General features: G+C 27.5%; 1 protein-coding gene across 1 annotated transcript in view; it reads left to right on the top strand.

Annotated features, from left to right (window-relative positions):
- The first annotated feature begins 15,499 nt into the window (after positions 1–15,499).
- Positions 15,500–19,116, top strand: part of LOC136082765 (receptor-type tyrosine-protein phosphatase S-like) — a 12,401-nt gene continuing 8,784 nt past the window's right edge. The window contains exon 1 of the mRNA XM_065802188.1: positions 15,500–15,702. Within this exon, the coding sequence (XP_065658260.1) occupies positions 15,610–15,702 (93 nt within the window). The 5' untranslated portion in view covers positions 15,500–15,609. The remainder of the gene's footprint in view (positions 15,703–19,116) is intronic.

Below are 19,116 nucleotides of genomic sequence, written 5' to 3'. Positions count from 1 at the left end.
GGGAAAATGTAATTAGTGATTTATTAGTTTGAAAAATTAAATACTTTGTTTCAGAGTTGGAAATATTTAAAATTTAAGAATTTACTATTTTTGACGCCATAACTTTTGAATGGATTTTATGAATGAAAATATACTATTACTAACTTTCTGTTTTTTTTTTAATGGACTTTCTCTTTATTATTACTGCTTATCATGCTGAGATTTTTAATGTTATAATGTTAATGAATCATATTAATGCATCGTTTTAATATGTAGGTCTTTTTTATGTATCGTTTTAGTATGTGGGTCTTTTTAATGTATCGTTTTAATGTGCGGCCTCGTTAATGAATCATGTTAATGTACTTTACACCTAGCATGAAAATGGTAGATAATTTATTCAAATCAATAATAAAAATCAATAAGAAAAAAACCAATGATGAATAAAAAATACAACTGCTAAAAAAGAGAAAAAGACTCCTACACTTGAAAAATAACACTTTTTTACTATTTACACATATAAATTTTATTTAAAAAACACTAATAACTGTCCCAAATGTTAGCATAATGAAACATAAATGTCTTAAAAATAAAAATAATGATATGTTTAATATTTTGTTTGACCGCCTTTGGCTTTGAGGACATGCATGATACGCCGTGGCATGGACTCGGCGTATTATGTGAATGGCGAATGAATGTAAGATTTCTGGGGTTATGCTTTCCCACGCTTCATTCAAACACCTCCACAAATCTTCCAAACCAGTGGGTTTGGATACCTGCAGCTTTTGGAAGATGAGACATTGAACATCTGAACATTTCCCACAGATGTTCAATGGGATTGTGGTCAGGGCTCTGAGGAGGCCACTCCAAGACTCGTACACGTTTGGAGGTTAAGAAATCACATACCCGCTTAGCTTTGTGACAGGGTGCATTGTCCTGCTGAAAGACAAACTCACCTTGTCTGCCAAATAAAGCACCAGCTGAAGGGTTTAAACACTTGTGTGGCTTCTTCGCAGCCACACAAGTGTTTAAACCAGCTTTCTGCAGCCTGGCTCTAACAGTCCTAACTGCCAGCCTGATTCTATATAGTCTATACAGCCTGGCAGCTATATCAGGGGCAGTTAACCGCCTATCCGCTAAGCTCATTCAGACAAGAAGACGATCATCTAAATGCTAAGCAAGTAAAATCAAATAAATGCTAAGCAAGTAAAATTTGTGACCCCCAATGCCAAGTCTTAATTGCACAATTAGGCCCATCATATTAACCTCCATTTTCCAAAATAAAACAATAAATAATACAACCAATGTAAAAATTACAATTAATATCCACTAAAAACCGAAAACAAATACAAAATAACATGGACTGGTAAGTTACAAGCCCAAAATACAAATATATAAAGTATTACCAAATATATCAATTGTAAACAAAATTTAAAGGGACATCAGCTGATTGCATAAATTAACATCCAAATTACCACAAAGTTACTAAAAATTAAAAGTCACAAAAAAATTTAAAGTTCCTACACAAAGTAAACAACCTTGACATTAAAGAACTTGAAATCTGGTTGTTTTTATTTTTAAAACCTATTCTAAAATCAAAATTTTGTTGTAAAAGTTGCTGGGTGCATGACTTTCTGCCTCCACTGTATATATATATATATATATATATATATATATATATATATATATATATATATATATATATATATATATATATATATATATATATATATATATATATATATATATATATATATTATTGTAACTCGAGATTTAATCCCAAAAAGGCCATTTAAAGAGTAATATATTATAATATAATAATTTGATTATTATTGAAAGTTGATAATATAAAATAAAATCATTAGGTGACTTAACATTGTTTTTTTATTGAAAGAAATATTTCTGTTATATATCCTGGTATTTTGAGTATCTTTTTTAAGGTGAATATGATTTTAAATGAATATGAAGTAAATTAAGAAACCTAGATAAAAAACAAGATATGACATGAAGTTCCAAAATTCTGCGACTTGTATTCTCTATAGAAATGAAAATTTTTATAAAAAAAGAGAATAACAACAAACCAGCATAAAGACTATTTTTAAAAATAATAAAAACACTCTGTTGCAACATAATCAATAAAAGAATTTTTTTTATAGCCAACCTAATGAGTATACATGTCAAAAACTTGTAACTTTCTGTTTTATATTTTCAAAAAAAATAATCTTATTTTATGTATATTAGTAAAAATTATATATGAATATGGCTAACATAATTATTTATCTTTTATGGAATCAATACTCCAGGCATTAATCATAGACCAATCTCTTATATGCAATGTTTATGAGTATAAATGTTTAAGCAAAAGTTTTTCAACAGATCTTTTTCATTAGAGAATGTTGATGTTAAGATTAGGGTAAATGGAAAAAAATAGAAAAATATGTATATACTTTATAGTTTTTGTTAAATGTAGCGTTAATGTTAAAGTAAATATTTCCTTTCTAGAAAAAATACTTTCAAATCCAAAGCTTTAGGTTAAGCCATTGTATTCCTTTATTACCTTAACCCCATCAATTAAAAAAAACAACACAGAAAGTCAAACAACCAAACAAATTATATATTGCTATTTGATCACATAGCTAGGGTCTACCGGTGGATCAGAGGGGGCCTTAAATTTAGTCTTACTCATGATTTTTCTCTAAAAGCTACCAACAAATTATTTATGTTTTGAATGTGCAATTAGACTGCTTTTAAAATCAAAAAAAAATTCATGGGGTATAAGGTTTTAGTTTATCTAAAAGGTACCCTTGAACAGGGCTGTTGGCAGGTGGTGAAAGACAATACAAATTCATCAAGCCTGGGCCTTTGAGGGGCCCAGGTTTTTTTTTTTAATTCACCTCCCTAAGGCCGAGAAGGCCACTACAGATGAGGAGGCTACTTGTGATTATAACCCTCTCTCAACTCTATAACTCCGAAACTCTAACCTTGATGAACAAGGCCGCTATGCGGAGAAACAAGTTGTGCGCGGTACTACCAGGGACGTGGTGGGAATTGAACTTTGAACCTCTCGCTTATGAAGCGAGCACTCTACCACTCTACCACTACACCACTACCGCATTTAGTGGATAACTTAGGAAAGTTTAGTTTATAACTTAGGAATGTTTAGTGGATAACTTAGGAAAGATAAAAACTATAATCAATAAATCAACATATCTCATAACTTTTTATTATTTCAAGCCCCATAGTGACAGTTTTTTTTTTTTTAATTGCTTAGGCAGAAAGATCATTTAGTTGTCTCTCATGAATTAAAAATCAAAAAAGATCCACAATGGGACAAAAACGTTTGATCAAGCAAGACTCTGTATTGAATGTGAATTGGCTAAAGAACTTAATTATTACACTGTCATTGAAGAATTCTCAAACAAAAAAGCTCGAAAAGTTATTTGAAATTAAAATCTATTTATTTTATATTTATATATGAATAAATTTAAAATGAATAAAGTAAAAGTTATATAGTTAGTTTTAGGTGAGGGGCCTGGGGCAACTTCTTTCACCGTGTCTGCTCAAGCTGGCTACGGCCCTGCTAGTGAAGGCCTTAACATAATAAAATTTTCAAATTTAGTTATTAAACTTTCTTTAAGTATTTGACAAATGTAAGGTAAATGATCTTTTAGTTTCAAAGTTTATTCAATTAATTTTAATTAGTTCAATAGTTTGTTGCTGAAAAAAAAAAAAAAATACTTAATATAATTATTTCATTTGTAAAAAAAAAAAATTAATTCAAGTTTAATGTTTATTATTCAAATACAATTCACAATTTTATTTCAACTTAAAATTGTTTATAATTGTTATTAAAAATACAAGGCCTGCGAAAACTCCAAAGCACAAATCTTGACAAACAAGGCAGCTGTGCGGAAAAATAAGTTGAGCATGGTACTCCCAGGGACCTGGCGGGGATTGAACTTGGAACTTCTTGCTACCACTACACCACTATGGCATTTGAAATTTGATAAAGTTCCTTTATTTGTGTGATCTGTATTAATAACAGCATTTTTATTACTTATATCGTTACCCAAATTAGCAGTAGTAATAACAGTGTTATTAACTGATAGAAGTTTTAATAAAAATTTTCAACCCAGCTTGAGGAGGAGATCCTGTTTTATATCAACATTTATTTTGATTTTTTCATCCTGAAGTTTATATTTTATTAATTACAGGATTTGAAATATTTTACAAATCATTCCTATTTTTACTTCAAAAAATAAAGTTTTTGGATTCTTAAGTGTGATATGCTCAATTAGCAATAGCTTTCTTAGGTTTTATTGATTGAGCTCATCATATGTTACTGTAGGAATAGATGTTGATACTAGAGCCTACTTTATAGCGGCATCTACATCTATGTTATAAGCTACTGGTTTGATATTTTTATTTACTTTAGTAGGTTTAACTGGTGTAATTTTAGGTTCATTAGATATTTTATTGCATGATACATAATATATAGTAGCTCACTTTCACTTTCATTATGTTTTATCATTAGGTGCAGTATTAGCGCATTGTTTACCTTTTATTAAAGTCACATACTTAAAAAGCCAAACATTTGTTATGCTTATAATGCTTATAGGCCGTGTGAATAAGAAAAAGCTTAACATTTTTGGAGTAATTGTTCAGCTTTTTTATTCACCTGGCCTTATGTATTTAAGACCTTGAACACACCTTGAATTCATAAAAACTTATTTTCAATTAAAGTTTGCAGGAAAAAAATATAATAAAGTTGTTATTATTTTTCAATAACTTGACCTTAACTCGTTATTTTGCCATCAACTGAATCACTATTATACTTTATTTCTTGTAAAAATATACAATTATATTTATTTTTAAAGTTCTTCCAATTGTAAGTAAGCTGCGTGAGTTAGAAGTGGAAACAACATCTGCTTATATTCACTGGAGTGATCCTGTAAACACAATCAAATTCAAATCTAATCTTAAATTCATTGTAAGTTTTGCAAACATTTTCAAAAAAATATATATAATTGTTATCTCCCTAATTTTTTATTTCATTTATCTACCTAATGCACCATTTTCACTTAATTATATTTCTTAAAACAGGATTGAGGTTTTAAACTTTTATGCTATAAAATATCTTCAACAATTTTTTCATCACTTTTAAAAATTTTCAGATCGTTTATACAGTACAAATGTCAGACCTCAAAATGGAATTGCAGGCAGTTTTAGGTACAATAAAACAATAACAATTTTTGCAAAACAGCTACATCTTAGCGAATTGCTTTCTTGTACAACCTATGAAGTTTTTGTCAAAGTAGAAACTGAGGAAGCAGGCACTGGTGATCCTGTGACCACAAATTTTACAATAGTATGTAAAGGTATTGTGATTATTTTTTTTTACTTTATTTACCTTCCTGATTTTTAAGAGGTAATGGTGATTTTTTGTACACAAATAGGATTCACGATTTATGATTTTAAAATTGAAAATCAATAACCATAAAATTAAAGAATTTTAGAATTATGAAAAATTCTTTGATGAAACTGTTTACAAAATAATGTATTTAAAAGTATTTACTGGAATAAGTAAGCTTGTGCACCAAAAACTGTATGTTTAAAACCAATAGCTCCTGTAAAAACACAAAGTATACGCAAAGTGCTACCTTGGCGAGTAGCTTACTTGTCTCGCCATGTCTATTTTACATGAGCTTTTCTAAGCTAGTGCACTAGTTTATTCCTACAATTGTTTGCATACATACATACATACATAATATTAATATATACATACATAATATTAAATACATACACACATACATACATACATATATACATACATACATACATACATACATACATACATACATACATACATACATACATTCATACATTCATACATTCATACATACATACATACATACATACATACATACATACATACATACATACATACATACATACATACATACATACATACATACATACATACATACATACATACATACATACATACATACATACATACATACATACATACATACATACATACATACATACATACATACATACATACATACATACATACATACATACACTGCCGCTTTCAGAAGTTAGAACAAGGGAGATTTTTTCAAAAAAACAAAATTAATATGTAATTACGTTACAGAATTTTTATTATATTATTAAAAATTATATTTTTTATACATTTTCAATATAAAATATATTATTAGTCAGTTTTATGCAATAAAAATTTATAAAAACCATTATAATATTTAAATTTTCTTTGATTTACTAACTGCTTTAACTATTGTCGACATTCTTTCAATTAATTTTCTAATTGTTTTTAACTGAATATAATTCCATTCCTGTTCTTTAATGTTCCATAAATGAAATTTTGATGATGGACATACAGTTCTAACTTTTCTATCCAGTTTATCCCACAGTAACTCAATGGGGTTGAGGTCTGGGCTTTAGGGAGGCCAGGTCATTAAACATAATACATTTTCAGCTTTTTTTGATTCGAATTAAATACTACATAATAATGTAGAGTCTTTAGGGTTATTATTATACATCAGAATAAAATTATCTCAGACTAATCGAAGTCCCAAAGGGATCGCACTTGTGTCCAGGATACCTCTGTAATGTTCTTTTCTCATTATACCATCGATTATAAGCCAATCTCCCACTCCATCCTGAGAGAAACAACCCCAAACAATCACAAAGCCTCCACCATGTTTAACTGTTGGAACCAAACGTTAGCATTTTCGGCAGATCTTCTAACATAAACTCTTTACTTATTTCTAAAAACTTCAAATTTTGATTCATTAGTCCAGAGTATTTGTTTCCAATCATCCATCGTTCAATGTTTGTGGAACTGTGCTCAATGGAATCTCTTTTGTCGTTTACCTTTTCGTAGATATAGTTTTTGCATAGCAACACAACCATGCAAACTAGCTTTTTGCAATCTTCGTTTGATTGTACTCACAGAAACTTTTTTTCTCGATCACAGTTGAAAATAGCTGTTATTTGTGGAGCAGTTAACATTCACTTACGTTAACTGATGACTTTTATACGTCGATCATCAGTTTTTGTTATTCCGAGAAGAACCTGGACGATTTCTGTCTCCCAAACTTCCAGATTCTTGATATCGACGAATTGTGTAACTAAAATACTGGTTCATACGTGAATTTAATATGTTTCTCTGTTTATTAATTTAAAATGATAAGACTTTTACTTATATACATACAATGGTTGAGTACTTTTACATACATACATACATAGAATGATTGAGTACTTTTACATACATACATACAATGGCTGCATGCATACTGAGTACATTTACTTTTCAACTATTTTTTCTCTAAATACATAGAAGAAAAAAAATACATAATAAAAATATTTGTTTTCAAATACAAATAATCAACAGAATATATATAAAGAACAAAGTTAACTGTACTTTGTACTTGTATTTAAACATTTGTTATATTAAAGTGTATAATACATCATAATATTTATATTACTGTAGTTTAAGTTGTTATATTGTATTACAGTCCAGTCTATTACACTGTAAAAATAAAATCCATTTAAAATGAAAATAAACAATTATAAATCAAGGTGTCAACTAATAATGATTGATAATCAAGTTTAATTGTTATTAGTTCTGTTAATAATCAAGTTTAATTGTTATTATATCATATTATCAGTGTACTACAATGTAACATGAATCATTTAATATTACACTTTTTATATTTTTATAAAAAATGATCTATATAGTCTCTAAGAATTAAGTACAATTTTTATTTGTTTTAAATTTTGGTTTGAGTTTAATTTATATCTTTATTTAAATTCAAGCATTATGCAGTGGCAAAATTGAAATTGGAAAAAAAAATTGATTGTATTTATGAATAGCTTATGTTTTTGTTTATTGTATTAAACCTGAAATGTGAAATAGTAATTTGAAATAGTATTTTTGTTTTTGTGTTCAACCAGCTCATTGACGCAGAAAGGAAAGCCAAAGGTGCAATGCGTCCATATGTGTCTCTTTTTACTTTTAGGTATTGTGCAATTCCAAACTTGAGTATGCTCATACTCAAGTCAAATAAAAATGTTTTTTTTTTTTTTTTTTGCCATTGTTAAATTTAGATTTAACAACAGACTTTAGCTTTCATTTAATAATCTATTTAAGTTTGATCTGATCCTAAATAATTTCTAGCCTACCTGAAATAAGGAGGTTGTAAACTTTATAAATTTATGTAAACTTTTGTAACTTTACAAATTTATGTAAACTTATGTAACTTTTCAAATTTATGTAAACTTATGTAAAGTTATATTCATAACTTTTAAACAATTAAGATAATATGAACATAAAAAAGAAATATATTTAGTATCTATCATAACTTTTTAAATCACAATTTAAAAACTATCAATATTTTTAAATCACAATTTTTTATCACCAAAATTCAATAATAGTTTTATATTGACTTATTATAGACAGCTATACATTCAGCAGCCATTCTTGAAACATGGACAGCCATTCTTGGCAACTTTTAAGGCGTCCAATGCCAGAACCGAATTTGTGAAAATGTTCTAGAACCGAATTGCATAAAAACTGCTTAGAATCGAAAAAGATTTAACTAGTTTCTAGAATCGAATTTATTGAACATAGAATTAGATAATCAAATATCATTAAAAGTTTAATGAAACTAAAAACTTTAAAAAAAACCCTATTACTTTTCACAATGGAATAGTTTAGCATCGAATTTTTTACAGTCGAATTTGTACAATCGATTTTTTTACAATCAAATTTGTATTTTTAAAACTTAATTACTTTTCACAGCCGATAAATTTAGCAGCGAGTTTTTTTACAACTGTAATTTTGATGCATTTGTGATACAGTTCAAAGACGGCATATTTTTTTCAAACTGGTTTTTGTGTTAAAGGTTAAAGTGTACATGATTCTTCAAAAAAAGGTTTTTATTATTTTAGAAAATAATATATTTTTTTTTGTTGCAAAATTGTATGTAAACATCGTAAAATCCAACAAATGCATGTGAAAATATATCAAGCTTTGTTTAAATTTAAAATAGCAAAATAAAATACAGAAAAATTGAAGGTGACAAACGGAAAACATTTGTGTATGTTGCAGGGGACTTTAGCTACATCAAAAATAAGGAAAACAATGGTTTTGTGTATCTCAAGTGTAAGCACTGTCATCTTTGTGACAGAAGTGCAAAAATAGTTTTGTTAACTAATTTACTTGAGACAATACATGGTCACACTTGTGGAACTAGGCCTCAATTTTTTGATCACCTTCCAGCTCTTGAGAAAATGCGAGACATGGCTTCAAGTACACAGCTACCTTTGCGTGAAATCTGCAACAATGTCATCCAGTCCTCAAATGAAGGTGTTATGGCTGCACTTACTTTCAGAAAGTGTGAACAAATTCTACAGAGTGCACGAAGAAGTCGCTACAACACAAACCCTAAATCTCCAAATGAGGCAGTTCTAATCGTGTTGCAGCCTAATCCATTTTCTAATATCTACAAAGGCCTTGTAGAGTTTGAGGATCAACTAGCTTTGTTCTTTTGTTCTTCAACACTGCTGACATATTTGTCAGGTAAATCATTTTTAAGCTATAATTCATTTCAATATCAAAATGGGGGAACCCAACCTAAAATAACTGTTTATTAGTTTAGATTCCAGCTATTTTTAAATGTTAATAATTTCTCTTCTTCAGAAACCACTTTCCTGTTTGTTAATGCTACATTTTGTGTGGTTCCTGCCATCTTCCATGGTGGTCAGCTGTTCAATATTTCACTGAAGTTAGGAACAATGATCATGCCTGTTCTGCATGTCTTAATGACTGGACGAAAAGAAGGTCTCTACCTACGTGTTTTTAAAAAACTTCACGAACTTTCTTAAACTTTAGTGCGACAGACTGTGATGGCTGACTATGAAACTGCCATCGTAAACTCTGCCAAAGCTGTTTTTCCAAACATAAGAGTAACCGGTTGCAGGTTTCATTATGCCCAGACAATTCTCAAAAAGATTAAAGCCATCGGTTTGCAGATGGAATACACAAGGAATAATGACCCAATCATCAGAAAGTGGTGTCGTAAGTTTATTTCCATGTGCTTGCTACCACCCAATTTAGTAAGGCCTGAAGTTGACAAACTAAAAGCTGAAGCTAACCATCACAGTGACATTGCTGTTAAAGAAAAAATGAAAAAGTTTGTTCAGTATTACGAAAAGTATTGGATGCTCCAAAAATCTCCTGAGATGTTTTCTGTTCATGACCTGCGTCATCGTACTAACAACATGTCTGAATCCTTACACTCCAAAATAAATCATTCAATGACAGCACACCCTGAGTTTTGGCGTTTCTTGGATGAGCTTCAACATAATGTAAGTCTTTATATAACAGCACTTTAGTGTTTTGATGCAGGAGTTGAGATCCTATCCTTAAAACTATCTTTAAAATATCAATTTTAAATAGGTCATCTATCCAATGGAAGTTGAGATACTCCAGATCCAAATTGGTTTCCAACCTAGAAAAGATCTGCGTCAAGATCTTCAAAGGTAGCATGAGCGCCTTCGTAGGTACGAAGAAAAGCTTGTAAGTGGTGAATGGACTGCAACCAAATTTCTTGAAGCTGCATCATTCCTCTGCAACGATGCTAAAATGCCAAGTGATCAGAAAGTTCAAGAATTCATTGAACAGGTTAGATTATTAATTACAATTTTTAACAATAAACAAAAAGTATTTACTGCATTGTATTCATGTTAGGGGTTTGTTGTTGTTGTTTTTGACAGGTGGAGACCATCTACTAGTTAGACGTTTTATATTTACACTTTTTTAGGAACAAATTGTTGATGAAGAATCTCAATCAAATGGACAAGCTGCTGTGGTGGAAAGACCAATTGAAAATGTCTGCAAAGTTTGTCTTGTCAACAATCTTCAAGTTGTTGTTTTTCCTTGCTGCCATCTTTGCCTATGCCAATGATGTGCTGAAGCTATTCAAAGTAGTTCTATTAATCACTGTCCAGTATGCAGAGGACCAACAGCAGATTTTATAAATGTGTTTATTTAATGTACTATTTAATATACTATTGCATACATGAAATTTTTTATTTGTTTAACTGATTCGATTCTAGAAGATTCGGTTCTAGATGGTGGTTCTATATTATTCGACTGAAACAAGTTTTAATAACTTAATTAAAAAAATTCGATCCAAAAAAATTCGGCTGTAAATAATTCTATCCTAACAAAGAAAGTTCAAGTTAGATTCTAAATAGCTTCGATCAATAAAAAATTTGATCGTCTCATTCTATTCTATTTAAATTCGGTTCTGACATTGGAAAAGCTATTTAACCACTGCTTCTGAATTTTGTGTCAATAAATTCTGAGTAGGTTTCAATGATATCAATTTAAAAGCACTTTAGCTATTGTTTTGCTGTTTTTTCTTTCCAACTAATAACCCTGAAACAACTGTATTTGGGTAGCAACTGTTGTTATGCTGTCTTTCTAGAAGGGTCCAAATATATACATAAATTTCTAGTCTAATCTAACTTAAGGAAGTGTGGCGGTTGCCATTTAAATTAAACAATAAGAAACAGTCAAATTTAAACTAGTTTCACAGAGAGTTTGTTGTTCTGGTAATTTTTGTAAAAAGTAAATTTTGATAAATCTGTTTCCAAAAACTATTTCCTAGACCGTGTATATTGAAGAAGTGTTTAAACTTAAATCGGGCAATGATAATGGCTTTTAGGTGTTTAGGTAACAATGCTTTTATTGGTATTACTTTACTCAAGCATTGGTACTACTTGGCACCCTAAGTGATAAACTGTGAAATTGGTTCCTTTTTGTTAATAAATCCAAAATTGTAACAAAGAGCTCTATTTTAGCATTGGTACAATGCATACCGATAGGCAAGTCACACCAAAGAAAGAAAATTATACTTGAGAATTTGTTAACTGAAATTAAATTTGCAAATTGAAAAAATGAAAACATTGACACTGTGCAAAAAACTTGGTTATTAGTAAATAGATAAAAGTCAATATTTCATTTTTTGTTATGAATTTAGTTAAAGTTTTTAAACTTCAAGATAAAACTTGAAAGAAAAAGCTCAACTTATTGTTTTCAAAGTTATTTACAAAGTTAACATTGTGAAGAAAATTACATTTTTTTAAAATTTTTTTAGTGATGAAAAAATGAAGTTATTTTTCATGCATTAAATTTCAAAATAAAATACAAAAATTCAATTAAACAACAATACTATAAGAAGTAAAAAAATTTCAAACTTTTAGCTTTTAATTTTCTTTTATCTTTATTGATTTTACTTAGCTTACCTTTGTTTAGCTCCAACTGATGTTCCTGCCCCTTATTTAAATACAAGTGTGCAAGATTCTAATATTATTCCATTGCAAATTTATCCGGCATCTAATATACATGGTTTAATTGAATAAGTTTTTTTGTTTTTATTGTTTATTCTTTTTCAATCAAATAAAAAAAATACATATTTTATTTTTTTCACAATTAAAAAAATAAATAAATATTAGAATTAAAGTTTATTAATATTATAAATATTTATGTATTTATTGATATTATAAATATAACATAAATATTAGAAAATATTAATAACGCAAAATTATTTATTTTAGTCACTATGAGCTTTTTGTTATTGATATTAAAACTTCTTCTGTACTTTCATCATCAATAAATTCAGCAAACTTTGCTAGTGCTAAAGATCGCTGCTATCGGCGTTACATAAATAATAACACAGAAAATTCTATTAAACCAGACTTTCATGTTGCTGCATTGTCTACTGATGATGAGCTTCCGAAACTTAGACTCTGTGATGGTTCAAAAGACAATATAAAACTTATAGGTGGCCATTATTATTCAACATTTTTGCGTGCTTATGTCAAGGTATCATTTTCAGCAATACTTTATATACAAATGTTTATTTTGACTAATTTAATTATTGTAATTGTGACTTTCAAATAGCCTGACTCGCAGCGGAGTGCTGCTACATCAACTGAAGGTTTGGTTCGAGTCAGCATCGAGGTCAGGCTTCCGATTAGTGTTACAGCAAGGTTTAAATATGCTTAAATTACTGTAATTAATCGTTCTTGTAAATAGATGAAAATAAAAATGAAATATAATATATAATAAATAAATAAAAATAACAAAAATAAATATAAAAATATATTTTTACAATAAAAAAATAAATTTAAAAATATGTATGAATAAAAATAAAAATGTGATATAAATTAAAAAATAATTATATTTATGATAAAAAAAGTATAGAAAAAGGAAAAAAAAAAATATCCCCCTAAGCGTCGACTAAGAGTATACATATATATATATATATATATATATATATATATATATATATATATATATATATATATATATATATATATATATATATATATATATATATATATATATATATATATATATATATATATATATATATATATAAATATATATATATATATATATTTATATATATATATATATATATATATATATATATATATATATATATAGTATATATATATATATATATATATATATATATATATATATATATATATATATATATATATACTGGCGAGCAAAAAAAAGTGAACAGTACAATTTTCCAGTAAATTATGTATTATTAATTAATTAAAAATATAATACATAAAATATAACATATCGCTTATGTTAAATACATATACATACACATATATAAGACTCATTTTGAAAAAAAGAAACTAATATTTTGCGTTGCCACCACCATTTTTCATCACTTCATTTAATCGATTCGGTATCGACTCAATTAAATTTGCTATCAAACGGTCAGGTATCGTAACCCAAACTTGTTTTATGGCTGCCCAAAGATCATCCAAAGATGAAATATTATTTTTATGGACCTCTTTATCCATATAGTCCCACAAATTTTCAATGGAATTAAGGTCTGGACTTTGGGCAGGCCAATTTTCAAAAAGGAAGATATTGTTATCCTTGAGCCATTTTTTAATTTGTTTAGACGTATGGCAAGGAGCATTGTCATGTTGAAATTTAATTTCATCCTCTTCTAATTCTTCCACTGTGGGCAGCAAAGATTTTTGTAGAATACTAATGTATTCTTTGGAATTTATTCGTAATCCATCTTCGACTCTTTGCAATCTGCCCACACCTTTGGCAGAAAAACAACCCCAAGCCATAACTCCAAGATTACCCTTTACCGTTTGGTGAATACAATCTGGATTTAATTGTTCATTCTTACGTCTAATGCACATCTGTGGACGATCTGAATGCAAACAAAACCGTGATTCATCTGACCATAATATTTTTGTCCAGTCTGTGTTTTTATTATATTTTACCCAAGCTTGCCTTTTTATGGCGTGCTGTAAGAAGAGGTACTTTTTTTACATGGGTGTATTTTGAACCCCTGATCTTTAAGACGCCTCGAAATTGTCCATTGGCTAACCTTTTTATCATCAGAACACGTAAAAGTTTCTGCGATATGCGTCATAGTGGTTTTTCGATTTTTTAAAACATTCAATTTTAACTTGTGACAATCTCTTTCCGTCATTTTTCTTGGTCTGCCAGGACCTTTTTTTCTAGCTGTTGTTTTATTGTTTTTCTGACGTGAAAGTATCTTGTGAACTCCACCAACACTAATGTTTACACCTTGAGCTTTCATAAGTTGAATAATTTGAATAATTACATTTTCAAGAGATGGCTATAGAGAGAAGCAGTAAGTTGTTTTTAACATTTGACAAAAGTATTTGAGTTCAATTTACTTTGTTTAGCTAACAAGTCAGTTTTGCTGTGAAACACAATTAAGTTGCCAATTTTTAAGAAGTTATAGTACCTAAGTGTTTTTCTTTTTGTAAGCCAGTTTTTTGCAAAATCGTTTGTCAACTGATTTGTTAAATCTAATAGGATTAACTGAATCTCACATTGTTTGACATTCTTGACGTCAATACAAGTTGGCTTGCTAAACTAGTTCAACAGTGGATGGCTCAACCAGGATACCAAGAAGCTAAGAAATTTGTTCACACAGTAAAGGTAATAAATAATCTGCAGACATCTGCAATAATCAATGATCCAAAATAAAAAGAATGATTGCTGCACGACATTGAAAATTACAGGCAGTAACAAAATTAAGTTTAAAAACAATCTTTAATTATGTTTTGATGTTCCATTTTTCGATTTCCATTTTCCTTTAAAATATAAACAAAACTAGCATGACTTAATTTCATTATGCTGCTTTCAATTGATTTTTACACTTAAAAATACTGACATATGATTGACTCAGTAAAATTATTTCTCTATGTTCGTAATCGTAAATGCTTGTCTTTAGGTGCTTTGCGTAGACTCTAACATTAGAATGAGAAATAATTAGGTGTTGTTGGTTTTAAAAAAATGTGCAAACAACTCTATTGTTGCATGTATTTATAAAAGTTGTAAGATATAAGCATTCAACTTCTTATGGTATAATTTTCAGAAATTGCAATTTTTTAGATGATGAAACTCGTGTTAAATTAGAATGTCCATCCCAGAGTTCTTCAGATTATATAAATGCAAATTAATTTGATGGATATTGCAAACAAAAAGCATACATTGCTACACAAGGTCCAATGAAAAACACAATCAATAATTTTTGGCTTCTTTGTTGGGAACAAAATGTTCAAGTTATTGTTAAGGTTATAAAACTTGAAGGAAGGGGAAGAGTAAGCAAAGGCTTATTATTATATTTAAAAGTTCTTTGTATTTATGATTATATTCCAAAATCCTTTTTATTTATGATTATATTCCAAAATTCTTTGTATTTATGATTATAGTTAAAGTTGTTATCTCTCTAAATATCTAAATAGTTAAAGTTATTATCTCTCTGAATACCTAAATAGTTAAAGTTATTATCTACCAAAATATCTAAATATTTAAATTTATTATTTAAATACGTAAGTAATTAAATTTATTATCTAATTATTTAATTAATTATTCAGATGTCAAAAAGAGTTTTCTAAATGAGAAAAGATGTTTAAAAATGACAATAAGACACTGAAATACTATAAAATAATAATGTTTTGAATTTTTTGAAAATTGTTTACATTTATGACAGTTGTATTTTAGTAAACTTTAATACAATGTCCAAATTACAAACTTAAGTTAATGATTACAAAGTACTTTCAATAATCTGTTACTGAGTATTTTTTTTATTTACAGGATTTTTTAACTTTTATTCTTTATCACAGTAAAGTTTTTTATTCAAATCAACGTCCTGGGGGTATTTATATAAAAGAAATTAATAATAAGAGGGAAAAAATTTTAAAAATATTTTTAAAAAGTATTAAAAGAATAACTTTGATAATAAAAAAAAAAAAAAATAAAGTTACATTATTTTAAAAACTTTATTTTAAAAAGATTGTTCATATAGAAGATTTTTTTTTTTTAAATCGATTTCATTTCATTTTTTTTTTTTTTTCATTTCACACTTTTTGTTTAAAATAATTTTTTTTTGCAAACTTTTTTTTTTAAAGAGTTAACAAAAGATATAACATGAATGAAACACAAGAGATAACAAAAAAATGTTGAATTTTACTGATAATGCTTTTAAAGTTGACATTAGATATGATTGTTATAAAATTCTGATGATAAAGTTGAAAGTAATAGCTATAATTGAAAGGAATGTCACTGTGTGTATTATTCAGAGGTGTAGTCTGGATTTAAACCTTGAACGTCCTAATCCTGAGTCAACTGCACTGGCACTAGTCATCTTCATACCCCGTTTAATGAAAGTATAATAAAATGATATTGGAAGTATGTCCTCAGAAAAATAACTGGTATCTACATCTAAGATTTTTTATCATGATATAGTAATAATAGTTTTTATAAACTTTAAAATTCATAAAATTAATAAAATGTTACAATCAATCATATTATTCAATCGTATATTCTGAAAATAAATTTTCACGGCTATTTATAAATAGTATTGAAATACTAATCTCAAATAAATACCTTTAAGAAATAGTTTATTTATATACAATTAATCTTAGTAATAATAATAATAATAATATTAATAATAGTAATAACAATAATAATAATAATAAAGTAATTATAATAATTTAAATAAATCGGTATTACTTTTCATATAGCAATCGTTTTTACATACAAAGTTACAGTCACAAACAGTAATAAAATGACGAAACGTAACAACTAACTATGACATAAAAACGACAATAGCTAAAAAAATTATGAAGATTTAGTAAATATATTAATATAATCATAGCTGTTATAATATAATAATCAAAATATTTTGCATATATTATGACCAAATAAATAAATACAATATAAACAGAAAAACACTGAGAAAATCAAAGCAAAACAAGTTTCAACAAACATTACAAACAAAACAAAAAAAAACAAAAAAAAAACTTGAGATTAAAAAAATAATAATAATACACGGTAGAATGAAACATATATAATAAATGGCTAAAATGAAAATAAAAACAAATAATATATAACTGTATAAAAAAATTTACGCATCACTAAAAGTAAACAACAACTAAAAAAAATAAAATAAATGACCGACAAAAAATAATAAGTAAAACTACATACGCTAAAAAACTCAAGAAAAATAAATAAATAATATAATAAATAATCCTAAGAAATATATGAAAGAAAACTAAAGAAATAATTGAAAAAATAATAAAAATCTTGATTTGCCGATCGTATTTCCGACGTTTGAATAGTTATTCTGTCTTTTCCATTCTTTTTATATATTTCATTCATTAACGTTTTTTTTAATTTCTATTTTACTTTTTTACTTATTTTCTTTCAGATATTTCTTTTTCTTTTCTTCTTTTAAAACTATTTATTCTTCTCTTTTGTTGATTTTATCTTTCGTTTAATTTATAAATGTTTTCTTTTCCCTTTAACTTTTTTACAGGGATCCCTAAGTGTCATGACAACGTTGTGTTCATGTAAAAATCAAGGGGAGTTGTGTTCATATTTAAGTCATGACATGTTCTGTTCATGTTAAAGAGAATGTTTAAAAGAAATGTTCGTGATAAATTTTTTTGAACAAATCAAAATAATAAATGTATAACTAAAATAACTAACTTTTTGGTTATGGAAAAAATTTGCTTGTTTGTGTTGTTCTTTATTTTAGTCAGAATTTAAAAAGTCTTTAATTATACACATTTTTTTTGGCGCAACCTATTGACTTTATCATTTATTCAAACATATTTAATTCTTAAGAGTTTCAGTTTAGAAAAGGTATTAAATATTTTGTTCATACTTTAATGCTTTTGAAATAATTAAAAAATAAATAACTGAACATATTGTTTAAAAATTTGGTATGAAAAAAGAAACTATAAAGAATTACTGAATTTTTTTATCAAAATTCTACAATTACATGGTATACTATAACTCTTTGGAATTAAATGAACCTGAACAAATTATGGTTTGTAGATTGCATCAAAAAGCTTTGTATGTTTGAAAGACTTAAAATTCTGAATAAAATAGATTCATATACATACGTATATCTGTATATATATACAGATATATATACAGATATATATATATATATATATATATATATATATATATATATATATATATATATATATATATATATATATATATATATATATATATATATATATATATATATATATATATATATATATATATATACAGTGTCGGACAAAACGAGTGCAACCAAATAATACTATTTTAGTTTCTTTGTATAAAAGTGCTGCATTTTTTCAATTTAGAGAAATAACTATGTAACTGTTTAGAGACAAAGTTCTTCAAGTTTTATTCATCACAAAGTTCATTATTTGTACACGAAAATTAATAAATTAATCAAAAGTATTACAAAAAGTTGATTTCCTTCTGGACAAAACAAGTGCAACTCGACAAAATGTTGACCAAGCTGCATTTCGTTATCAATATTTCGTGGCGAATCCTTTGTTGTTGATCACAGCCTTGCTTCTTCGAGGCATAGACTCGATCAGGTGATCAATGAAACTTTGTGGAAATGCTGCCCAGGCCTTTTGGATTTGTTCAAACAGTTAATCCTTATTACGAACGCCTTCACAATTAATTCTGCAGTTGACGATCTCCCACAGGTTCTCAAT

This window comes from Hydra vulgaris, chromosome 07 (assembly GCF_038396675.1).
Source record: "Hydra vulgaris chromosome 07, alternate assembly HydraT2T_AEP".
In the NCBI taxonomy this organism is placed as follows: domain Eukaryota; kingdom Metazoa; phylum Cnidaria; class Hydrozoa; order Anthoathecata; family Hydridae; genus Hydra; species Hydra vulgaris.
This window is presented reverse-complemented; position numbering and strand designations above follow the sequence as displayed.